This window comes from Mus caroli, chromosome 1 (assembly GCF_900094665.2).
Source record: "Mus caroli chromosome 1, CAROLI_EIJ_v1.1, whole genome shotgun sequence".
Classification (NCBI taxonomy): Eukaryota; Metazoa; Chordata; class Mammalia; order Rodentia; family Muridae; genus Mus; species Mus caroli.
This window is the reverse complement of record NC_034570.1, coordinates 163,425,518-163,438,750: the sequence shown is the minus strand read 5'-3', so window position 1 is coordinate 163,438,750 and position 13,233 is coordinate 163,425,518. Positions and strand designations below refer to the sequence as shown.

Here is a 13,233-nt window from a genome sequence, read left to right as displayed (position 1 = left end):
ATATATATATATATATATATATATATATATATTAAAACTGTCATGGTCATTCACATACTATTCCAGAAATAACATTGAAAATGGGGTTAGTATTCAACTAGTTACTGGCCCCCAAATTATACATTATGCTCCTTCTAATAGTGTCTCACATATATGTATATGAAGTATTTCAATCTATGTCAAAGAGTCAGTATGTTATACAGGTTAGTCAAAAACTTTCTTTCTTGATTTACCTGTGGACTCCTCAGTCACCTCTGATCCCTAACAGAGCATAAAACAACATTTTCTCCCTCAAAATAGATAGTCACAAATCTTTGTGAGTTCCTGATACTTAGGGAATAGGAGAACAGATGAATATCTCTCAGCTTGTGACTCATGGAAGATAAATTTCATGGATGTCTCCAGATAAAGATTCCAACAAAAGATGTATCAGGAGACTGTCAGTAAACTAAATCCTTAGAGGAAAGTTGTACTTCTCTTCTCATCAGATGGGGAATGAGCACAGGAGCACCTCTCTATATCTGGAGATGCATTTTTCTCCTGTGGAGGGCAGAAGTTCCAGAGACAGCCCTGGCCTATGGATGACCTCCGAGTCTGTCTTCCTGCCTTGCATCACCTGCCCAGGTCCAGACAGTTACTTACCAAGTCATGTCCCTATCCTGTGCTCAATCAGTTGCCACAGCATTCCCACTGAAAGCTGGACTCTACTAATGTGCTCTGAATCACTATCAAGTTTACCTGCTCATACCACCTGCAGCACACACGATCTTTCACTTTCAAAACTGAAAAGGCATAGGTGTACTGTCAGATTTGTTGCTGTTCAATACAGCACAGACAGTGGGCAAAATCTCTCTGCAATGTTGTAAGGTCAGGGGGCAAAGAATCTGAAATATCAGAAAATTCAGACAAAAAATCAGGTATTTATTTCTTAACTAATTTTCAAGAAGATCATACAAAGTAATCAACAGATAAATTGTGCCATGGTAGATATGACTCAGTACTTGTAAACAAAATATATTTTAAAATGAAAAGAAAAGACCTCATCTACCTGTACTATAATAAGTTAAGGCTAAAAATTGTGTTCTTCACAAATGTCACCTCTTCTAGAAGCAGAATTCTAAACTGCTGCTGCAGATTACTGATCCCAGAAAACAGACGCCAGGACAGAGGCTTGAAAGCACCATCCACACCTTTGCTGCAGTGAAGGAAGCTGGGTCGAAAGAGACAAGCTGAAATGTGAACCAGTCACTGCAGAAACCCTACACCATGTCACAGATGACAGCTCTGGACTTGAGATAGGTCTTCATCATCACCATAGAGAGGAGATACCACAGATTAGACAAACCACTGGACGCAGCATGTCCCCAGATCATGTAAAAGCACAAAGATGCAGTTTCTTAGCAAGGATGCTTCCTGAAGGAGACTCACTGAGAGCCTCACCCTAGGGTTTTTAGTTACTTGGGGAGTTCATGAGTGGCTTTACTTCATACCTTTACTTAAACCAGAGTTACCAAAATTGTCTTTTAGTCAACTCCACAGAAAGTAACTGGCTCTACTGTTTCTGGAAATCTGTACACATAGCCCTCCGCACTCCTTCCTTGCATAGACTTCACATTCTAGTGTTTTTGTCCAAAGTGCTATGCTCCACTCCTGTCAAACAGCAGATCAGATGTTCCTTTCACTGTGATATCTACAGGCTCCTTCCAGGTCCACCCTCATTCCTGCAGCCTTGAAAGGATGAATAAAACTCACCTTGCCCATGCCTGCCTTCTCAGTCTGAGTCTTCTTATGTATGTGTAAAGGATTGTGGAGAGCCCCGCCCCCTGTGTTCTCTTTAGCCGATACAATTTTACTTTCTTACATCTGTGATCCCATTGCTTTAAAGGCATACTTTACATCCCTTGAAAAATCCTAAAGTTATCAGACAAATTAACATGATATTCATAAAAACAGAATACAAGAAAATGCTGACATAAAATGTGTGTTTCTGTACCAACCACAACAAACAGGTCTTTCTGGGTTGGTTTCCAAACATATTTATCAGATTTAGAAACTTAAAGGATTTAGTGTTTTAATAAACTCAAATCAATACAGGTTTTACGACTGCCAATGAGGATCTGTTCTGAAAAAAATATATATTGGCAAACAATTTTGTCCTTGTACCAATACCATAGAGTGTAGCTACATATCACACATTGTACCAGCTCATAGTACACAATGAGCTGTATGATTTCTGACAGTATATATATTAAGTCTATCATTGCTTTAAAGGTGACTGTGTGACACATGACAGCAACTCGTAACATTCTCATGGAGAGTGTAGCTATGTGCACAAGTAAACAGTTCTATACACAAAGCAGTGTTGCTCTTATATTGAACAAGTTTAGGCTTGAAGGAGTTGGGTAAGGAAATGAAGAAGTATTAGTTGACCATGACATTCATAGATGGAAAAAAGCTTAGAGACAAAGGGGAGGGCAGATGGGATGGGGGACTTGTGGAGGGGAGAATGGGAAGGGGGACAACATTTGATGTGTAAATAAATAAAATAACCAATCAAAAGAAGCCTACCAAGTCTCTGGCCATAAGTAATCTATGTTTATACATTTTCTTTCAACTTAAACTAAGTATATAAAAACCATTATCTCATTCCTCCAGAGCATAGCACAGAGAATTCTGATGACATAGAGGGAAGCCTCTAGTTATCAACTGTCAACGTGTTCTGGTTTTGCTGATACCATAAGATAAGGCATTATTAGAAACAACTTAAAATAACTGCCTATTCACCAACTGAAAGAAATGAAATTTACAAATGAACCTAATTAAGATGAAAGTGGCTTCTGCCACATGGCTCTGCGTAGGGCATCTTTGACCTCCTTATTCCGCAGAGTGTATACCAAAGGGTTCAGTAGAGGGGTGATAAGAGTGTAGGTCACTGAGATGAGTCTTTCCTGCCCTAGCAAGCTCTGGGACTTAGGTTTCATGTAGATGATTGCAGTGCAGCCATAGTGGATGATGACCACTGTGAGGTGGGAGGCACAGGTGGCAAAGGCCTTCTTCCGTCCCTCAGCAGAGGCAATCTTGAGGATGGTGGAGATGATCACTACATAGGAGATGAAGACCACGCCCATTGGTAGAATAAGAACAAACACGCTGACTACAAAGTTGATGATCTCATTGACAGTGGTGTCTGTGCAGGCCAGCTTCAGCAGGGGTCTCACATCACAGAAGAAGTGGGGGATAACAAATCTATCACAGAAGGGCAAGCTAAATACTGATGTAACTTGGACTATAGCCATGCCTAGGCCAATTCCCAGTGACCCAGATGCTAAGTGGACACAAGCCTTCCTACCCATGATGACTGAATACCTTAGGGGGTTGCAAATGGCCACATAACGGTCATATCCCATGACCATGAGTAAGAAACAGTTGTTGATGCCAAAAGTTAGATAAAAAAAGATCTGTACCACACAGTCTCGAAAAGCAATCGTGTGGTAAGGATTGAGGAGGTCAGAAAGCATGCGTGGTATTATAGTCACGGTATAGCAGGTATCAGAGATAGACAATATGGTCAGAAAGAAGTACATGGGAGTATGTAGATGATGATCCAGGTGAATAATACTCACAATAATCACATTGCCAGACAGAGTGAGAAAATACAATGCTAGGAAAATAGCAAAAAAGGCAAGCCTGTGATGCCAACCAAAGCCCGAGAAACCTTCAAACAGGAACTCTGTTACAAAGGTTGTGTTTGACTTTAGCATTGAGACTAGTATATGCTTCAGGAAATGAGGCAAAGGGAAGAAAGCTTTAATGAGTCAAACATGAACCAGAATAGGCTGTACCAAGGTGTTTGATGAAGAATGTGTCTATCTGTGCGAGGCTAGAGACTGCAGATTCTCAACACTCAGCTATTGGTGAACTGCTCAGTCTTCCTCTTTGTGCTATCTTTCCTTTGGAACTGTAGAATCCTTTAACTGGGGCCATGGGATTAAAAGCACAGATGGAGACAAGAAACCAAGAAGATCAAAATTAAAAGAGATTTGTAGAAATGGCTTGTCTTCAGTTTCTTAATTATATAGTTCCTATTGAGTCACTCTTAGTCCTGTTGCAACAACTATGAACTTTCCTCCACTGTTTTCAAAACATCATATGCTTTGTTTCTATTCCATTCATAGCACGTAAGGTTTGCTCATTCAACTATTTCCCAAGACTTGCATATATTAATAACACTTATTATTATTCACAATATCATATATGTTTATAGTCTATTTTAGATCATTAAGATGTGTCATCTAGTTGTATATTTTAATGTTAAGTAACTTTCATATGCATAAATTTAAAACAAAGCATCAAAGTGTTATCTTTACTTTCATATTTATTACAGCACTATATTCAGTAGCTAACTTAGAGGAAAAGTGGGCCTACTCTTCCTGCAGGCCCTGTAACCACTGTTCTCTGACACTATGAAGATGGTTTCATAGTATTTCAATACATGAATTCTGCTACTTCCTAGAATTCTAGCCAAAGGAAGGAAAAGGGAACAACACGAGCCAAGTGTCTTTGACAATGAGATAATAGGAGATCCTATGTGGAAGCAATGAGAAAATTCATTTAAATAAAGAACTGAAATCCCATGGTTCATTTTATTTCTTCACATCCCATACAATGTTAGAATCAAAAGAAACAGGACCACTTAACACGTATCTTTCTCCCAGGTGAAGCTAGAATAAGAAACTGTAATAGGGCAGAGGTATCCTTCCATCTTTATTAGACATATCCTTTACTTCCATCTGGAAAGCTTAGAGTTCACCGAACTGCTTCCCTTCCCTTCTACATATCCCTAAATGTATAGTTTTCTGTAACTCCCCCATATTACCTCTCCTTCCTACTTCCCACTTGCACCCAACACCTGATGTCCATTCTCCTTCCCTGTATCACTGCACAATTGTTTTTATACCCATTTTCAACATTGCTGTTGCATCTGCACTTGAATGCTGTAATCGTGCTTTCATGAGAAACTACTTGGACACTCCTGCATAAATTCCTTCAATCACTTCAAAGTTTTAACCACAATGTTCAAAATTCAATTGCGGGCTGATTATAGTAATAAAGCTCAGGGCTGCCATGAACATTAAACAGGTTTAATGCAGGTAAGGAATTTGATCTGGTACTTGACAAACAGGAAGCCCAAAATAAGTACTCATTTTATTAGCTACTATTCCTTTCTGTTTGACAACGTAGCCAGTTTAAATTCAATCCTACCTCTCTGTACTTGTAAGCAATTCTTTGAATATTTCAAATGTGATGTTATACATTTTCTAATTTCCCCTTTTTATTCTGATTTGAATTTTTTTTTGGAGGTACATCAAGCAGAATTGAATCACGAATTGCTACATGAACCTTTCTAACAGACGTACGGATCAGGTAGAGCACGATTTTCAGCTTTATTTTAACAGAATGTTTATGTTGTTTAGAACTTACTTCTTTCCAAGGCCATAGTGGCTGCTCATCCCAGGTACAACTGGGAGCCACAGGCAGTTTCATCAGGTTTGTTGCCTGCTAATGCAACTGATAATTTGGAGGTGAGTCCTTTACAATAGTCCTTTCCATTATACCTGTATATATTGAAATTCAAGTATTCATGTAAAATCTTAGGATTTCATTTTATTTCAGGGAACAGAAGGCATTATTTGGGCCCATTATTTTATGCTTATGACCCAGAATATTTTCTCCTCTCTTCTTGAGACCACTTTTCCAAAGTTATTAATATCCTAAAAATTTCTCTCTCAGTACCTTTATGTAAGAACCTCTCTAACAGAGAAGAATAGGTAAATTAGAGACATTAACAAGAGCAGGGCTACTCATCTCGGCCATGGGGAATGTAATTCAGAAGGACAGGGTGTAAAGTAGGTAGTGACAGTTGGATGGAAAGCACAGGATTCAGAGGATGCTTTAGGGTTTAGAGTTTTCTTATTACCTTCCTTTTCTATTAAGTAGATGGCATAAAAAGTGATACAAAGTCTTGTCTCTGGACAACTCCTGAATGTGTGTACTATTCATATTATTTTAGAGACAGAAATGTATTTATTGTGGCACTTCCTGAATGCTTCAGTCAAGAATGATGGCTGAGGTTGCTGAAACCAAAATTTGTTTGGTTCTCACCAGGGAAACCAGGTCTTTAATAGTACAATTTATTCAAGGGTTGAAAAATAAGAACAGTGATAGTGGAAGAGAGAAACATGGTCAAGATAGTCTTTTTGCTCATGGACCTTGCGTTTCTGAACTGCTTTATACATCAAACTTAATGCAAAGCCCTGCAAGCACTTCATTCCCTCTTTATCACATTATACAATATGTCCATCTGTGTTTCCAGATATATCCATATAAGAGGCCATGTTTGCTTTGCCTCCTTAGACTGCCACTTAGAAGAAGATATATGACAATCCAGGGTTCTTGAAAAATTTCTTGATAAGGACAGAAAATAAAATGAGACTCACCAGATATCTTGCTTCTTACATCTTCTAGGAGAGTTGTGCTCAAGCCAGGTTTTTGTGTTATTCTGAAAATATTATCATCTGTAGTAATAGATTAGTATTATTTTGCTAATAGATACAAAATGTTTCCCAAGGGTTTTTGTCCAGGTACTTCTTAAAATTATTTAAAAATCTACCAGATGCTTAATTTTAAACTATTCAGGAAAAACAATTCATTTTACCAAATACACAGAGTTTTATCAGAGGGTTACTAATGTCTTAGGAACCCCTGATTTGTTGGCAGCTTTCAGACAACCTCCCAGAAGCCACACCTAGAAGTGGCTACTTCAGAGGAGGGAAGCAATGCCCATCCCAGTCATCCTGTGCCTAATGCCAAAACAGAAGTCAAAGGAAGTCTTAGTTCCTTCAGATTTTCTAGTTTTACCCACAGTGAGTTTGTCTGTGGGTCACAAAGCAGTACCTGTATATGGGTGGAGGGTAATAAACTACTAAACTTCTGTCGGTATCCTGGGTATCTTTCTCCCAAATAACACTTTTTACTCCCTAATGATTAATGGAAGAAAACAGAATATGTACAGTGCAGTGCCTTGAGACCTCATTACTGAAGCCGTTTATTATGTAATCCTGACCCTCACACTTGGGAGAAGAGAGCTAGTTGTGTTATTAGGAGCTATCTCTTTGGGTTAAAAGGTTAATTTTCCAGCTTGGAGGGAGCCAGAGCCATGTTGGGATGGAGGTTATGTTTACTGTCCAATTCCCCATGCTAATGGAAGGGACCATAAGGTCTGATGAAGAGAAGAAGAATATTTTATTCCAAGAAGAGAATAGAAGCCAGTAGTAAATAGAGTTGAGCAAGAATCCTTATTCCAGACATAAACAGAGATGATTTCTGATATTGACACTTAAAGCCTGTTTACACTATCTATGTGGAATCACCAACCCTGTCCCAGAATATGTTGTTGAACTTTTATACTTTTAAACTGATCTTTCTTATCTCTGCTCCAATCACTTCACACCATACACTCATTCCTGGGCCTTAGCTCAAGTTGGCACCAAACCTCAGCCTTGCTGGTCATCATCTGTACCCTTTGATCATTTTATTTCCCACAGTTACTTATTAATATCCTTATATAATTTTAAAATACATAAGATCAGGATTCATTGTCACATTTGGGAAAATTTTAGAGCCTATTACATTCCTCTTTATTTTCTTAGTATTCTTAGAATTGAGTCTTCTAGCCGGGTGTAGTGGCACATGCCTTTAATCCCAGCACTCGGGAGGCAGAGGCAGGCAGATTTCCAAGTTCGAGGCCAGCCTGGTCTACAAAGTGAGTTCCAGGACATCCAGGGCTATACAGGAGAAACCCTGTCTCAAAAAACAAAAAACAAAACAAAACAAAAAACAAAACAAAAACCAAAAAAAAAAAATTGAGTCTTCTAAGCAATAATTAGTAAGACCTTTCATATGTTCTTATAAAGTGCTACATATAAAACTTTGCAGAATGGTGTTATACATATATTCACTAATTTATCTCCCGTGAAAACCACTTAGAATATAATTATACCTGACTTCCAGAATAGAAAACTGTTAGACTGTGGGATCATCTTATTTTCCCTAGGACATTATCTAATATATCAACATTAAGTCAGCATTAAAAAAAAGACACTGAATCTCATAAGTTATAAGGCGCGCACACGGGCATGTGTGTGTATATGTGTGTGTGTGTGTGTGTGTGTGTGTGTGTGTGTGTGTGTGTGTATCTGATTAGAAGTTGTTTTCAATGATGATGGAATTACCAGTGATAACAACCTAAGAAGTAACTTTATAATGGTGAACGGAAGATTAGAATTCTGAACTGGTTTCCATAGAATGTATGTTTATGTTTCTCATTGACTAGATAGATGTTTAAGAAGATGTTTTGTCTAATCAGGCTTTTTATCTATTCATCTCTTAATGATGATATGATAAATGAAATGATTTTGAATCTCTGCTGGATTTTCCCTCACACTCTAAGATCTTCACATTTTATTATGTTACTTCAAACTAACAAAAGCAAGTGTTTGTGTGTGTGTGTGTGTGTGTGTGTAAGAAACTGAGTACGAGTTAGAGAAGTAGAAGTATTGATCCTTTAAAAGAATTATTTTCAACCTCCTGATTTCCATTTCTTCTACTACATCTCTGAAACAGTGTTATCATGGTTAACATAGATATTATTACATTCTTTATGAGTCAAGCATTTATATTGGAAGAGTGTAAAGAAATATGTTAGTCTGACATTCCACTCTCTGTGGTCTCTTTCAGGAACTGTCATTTGTTGTTTGTAGTCTTTGGTCAAAATAACCTAAAAACTGAGCAGAGCATCTGCAATCTCCATATGTGCTTATACATGAGAGAATGGGTAGAAATAAATTAACCCTCACAAAGACTGAAACCTGATTCAAATTAACTTGTTCCCTAGTTAGATAAATAGGATCTTGTCCTTACTAGCACCTGCCAGGGAGTACAATAAAATCCCTACTACATGAAGATAATGTAATCTAGAGCTTCAATTTGTCTTTATAATTTATTCATATACCACAGCCTTAAGTAAGTATGGTCTGCCAGCTGATATTACCACCACCTGTTTTTGTATAGATTGCAAGATGTAGAAGAGTTTAGAATCTCAATCAATTAAAAATAAATAAAATAAAAGTTATTATGTGCAACAAAAAGTATGTATATTTTCATTTTATTAGCCACATGTTTAAGTTAGTTCCAAGTGACTATTACATTAAATTAAATATCATCTATAGTCATTTTGTGTTAGCTTTATAATATTAAATGCAACAAAGATTATGGTCCAAAACCCTAAATTATTTATTATTGGCCCTTATCAGGAAAAAAATTTAGACTGTACAGAATACAATAGAGCTGTACAAATACATCAGAAGAAAACAAACTGATAAAAGTTTAGATATGCACTCACTGATAAGTGGATATTAGTTCAGAAACTTAGAATACCCAAGATACAATTTGCAAAACACAAGAAAATCTTGAAGAGGGAAGACCAACTTGTGGATACTTCATTCCTCCTTAGAATAGGGAACAAAATACCCATGAAAGTAGTTACAGAGACAACGTTTGGAGCTAAGATGAAAGGATGGACTATCCAGAGACTACACCACCTGGGGATCCATCCCATAATCAGCCACCAAACCCAGACCCTACTNCATATGCCAGCAAGATTTTGCTGAAGGGACCCTGATATAGCTGTCTCGTATGAGGCTATGCCAGTGCCTGGCAAATACAGAAGTGGATGCTCACAGTCATATATAAGATGGAACACAGGACCCCCAATGGAGAAGCTAGAGAAAGCACCCAAGGAGCTGAAGAAGTCTGCAACCCTATAGGTGGAACAACAATATGAACTAACTAGTGCCTCCAGAACTCATGTCTCTAGTTGCATATGTAGCAGAAGATGGCCTAGTCAGCCATCATTGGGAAGAGAGGCTCCTTGGTATTGAAAACTTTATATGCCCCAGTACAGGGGAACTCCAGGGCCAAGAAGTGGGAGTGAATGGGTAGGGGAGCAGGGCGGGGGGAGGGTATAGGGAACTTTTGGGATAGCATTTGAAATGTAAATAAAGAAAATATCTAATAAAAACAAAGAAAAGAAAAGGCAAAATACACAATAGAAAGAGACCAATAACATTTACTCAATGGGCTTGATTGTATACAGCTTTAAGATGACATTAATTGTTGCAAATCTTCCCAAAGAAGATCCACAGTGAGTATCACTTCTATATAAAGCATTGCCTTTTACTGTGGACAGAACTGGACTTGCCACTTCCTAGTGTATTGCAGCCAAAATGATAAGGTATGACACCATATTAAAATGCATTACATGGAGATTTGTTTTATTATTATACATAGTATACATGGAGATTTGTTTTATTATTATACATAGTATATGTGCATACAAGGACATGTACACTTAAAGCCACAATAAATTTTAGAAAGTTAAAGATCTAGGTAATCAGTTGGAGCAAAAGATACTTTTTCAGTGACTTTGAAGAAGTACTGTTTTGTGTTTTAACAGGACAAATAAGATGACATTGTGCAAAACACCTTGCCACAACATTCCCATTTTAAAGCTGTATTCTGCTGATGTGTCCAGGGAAAGTGTGTAGTTCACTGCTTGGTTGGGCTTTCTATTGATGTGATAAAACACCATGACCAAAAAACAAGCTGGGGATGAAAGGGTTTATTCACTTTACACTTAAACATCACAGCCCTGAAGTAGAGATTTCTGGTTTCTTTAAAGACTCGGTTGTTCCATGTGATGTTTTTGTTTTGTTTTGTTATGTTTTTGTTTTTGTTTTTGTTTTTGTTTTTCCAGGAAACTGTCCCATGAGAGGATGTTTGGCTGAAACAAGCACATGAGAGGATGTTTTGGTGAAACAGACATGTAGCAAATTTCTGGAAGCCTATCTAGAGAAAGTGCATGTGATATTTTGCTGGAACATATACTTGAGGGGACACATGATGTTTGGAAGGGTACACATATAACCCAACAGATAATGGTCAGTGTGCTGGCATTGGTTCACCTTGCCACTCTTTACTAGTGTTTGTTGGGTTTCGCTGACACTGGTCTTCACTGACAACACTCTGGCACTTCTTTGCCTTGCCTTCTTCCTTGATCATTACTGTCATGATTCATAGAGAGAAATGCACCAGAGAGCTCTGGTGGTGTTCTAGCAGCTTCTTGCTGCTTCCCACAGACCGACTGGCAGAGCCTCCTGGTTTCTCCTGGATCTAACTGTCATTGCTGATCTATGTGAACTGAACTTCTGGTATACTAACAATGAAGATCATAATCGCCCCAAAGAACAATTTCTAAGCAGGTCCACATCCCCCTTTGCCCTATTAAACTTTCCTTTACACTACCTCTGGTGGGCTAAAAGGGAGGTTAAAGTGTTTAAGAAAGAACCCTTATTAAAGTAGGTTTTGAAAAATCTAAGCCTACAACAGTTCAATCATCAAATGAAGTCAGGAACTCAAGAAGGGCAGGAACGTGGAGGCAAGAGCTGATGCAGAGATCATAAAAGAGTGTAACTTACTGGCTTGTTCCTCATGGCTTGCTCAGCCTGATTTTGTTTGTTTGTTTGTTTGGTTGGTTTGGTTTTGTTTTAATGTAATTTTTTGTTTACCTGTTCACTTTACATCCTGCCCTCTGCCCCCCTTCCAGCCATCCCTCCTTACAATCTGTACCCTATACCCCTCCCCCTACTCCTCTGAGTGGATGGGGCCCCCTCTGAGTATCCCCCACACCCTGCCAGTTCAAGTCTATGAGAGGCTAAGTGCCTCTCCCACCGAGGCCAGAAGAGGCATCCCAGCTGGAAGAACATGTCACAAGTACACAGTCCGCTTTATTATAGAACCTAGGACTATCAGCCCAGGGATGGCACCATCCACCATGGATTGGGTCCTTCCCCATTCATCACTAAAAATTAAAATTCCTTACAGGACTGACATTTTGTTAATGAAGACTTTTTTTTTTAAATTAAGGTTCCCTTCGTTTAGATGGCTTTAGCTTGTGTGAAGTTTATATAAAACCACCTAGTACATGCATTTACATCACTTGCATTACAACCTCTTTCTTTCTCAAAACATAAGCATACATCCGGCATGGTTTCTTATTGCTGTTTTTCAAGACACTACCGTTGTTGAAGCTTTCTTACTGGAGGGTAGAGACACAAGACAGAAATCAAAAAGGTTGCTCATGAAGAGCTGTTAGAAAATAAAGACTCCTAGATTCTGAAGTAAAAAATCAGATTTTTATTTTAAACCAGTTTCAAGAAGATAATACTGTATTGCTGACAACTAAATTGAGTCACAGTGAATTTAACTCAATAAACATGATGGAATCATTTTGAAAAAAAAAAACATTTCACTACAATATATCATAGCTAAAATACTGAGCAATTGTCTTATGCCAATCACTGTTCTAGAAATAGAATCATAAAATAGGGTGCCGGTAATGAACTGAGCAATAGACTTAAATGCCACAAATTCATTGTTGGGAGTTCTCTTCTATCACACCTGAGAGATGAAGAAGAGGGCGTGAGTAGGAAAAGAAATTGAGTGATAGGCAGTCACAGCAAAATCCTCAGACTCTCTCATAGATGAGTGCTCTGGACCCAGGAGAGCTTTTCATAATCATCATAGAGGGGAAGTGCCCCAAAATAGAAAACCACTGGAGGCAGCATTCTTGAAAACAAAGTAGGAACTTAGAGCATAAGATTGCTTAGTGAGAATAATGCCTGAAGGCACTGAGAGCCTCAGTCCAATGTTCTCCCTTCCCTTGGAGAAATGTATATGTAAGCCCTGATGGGTGCAAGATGGTGATGCACATCAATATCCATCAGATGACGTCAGGAAAGAGATGTTATTACTTTACATTCACCATCAGACTTTGAATTAATTTCACAATGAGGTAATCATTTTGAATTGTATTTTGACCAATGTCACAGAAGTGAACACACTAGCAATTCTGGAAATTAAGGCACTAAAGCAAAGGTATCTTATTCCTGATCAAACTCCACAAGTCATATTTTTTTTGCAAAGTGACATGTTTATTTGAATTAAAAAAAAAAAAAAAAAAGCTTGTTCTTTTCCATAGACTTACTCAATCCTCAGGACCTCACAGATACAATGACATATTCACAAAAGATGCATTGCCTTTGTAGAATTATCCCA

General features: G+C 38.1%; 1 protein-coding gene across 1 annotated transcript; it reads right to left on the bottom strand.

The window, feature by feature from the left end:
* Positions 1-2,779: 2,779 nt before the first annotated feature.
* LOC110302168 (olfactory receptor 10J3-like) lies at positions 2,780-3,800 on the bottom strand. Its single transcript, XM_021172976.1, has one exon. It carries the CDS (start codon positions 3,759-3,761, stop codon positions 2,820-2,822), a length of 942 nt encoding a protein of 313 aa, XP_021028635.1. The 5' UTR covers positions 3,762-3,800; the 3' UTR covers positions 2,780-2,819.
* Positions 3,801-13,233: the final 9,433 nt, after the last annotated feature.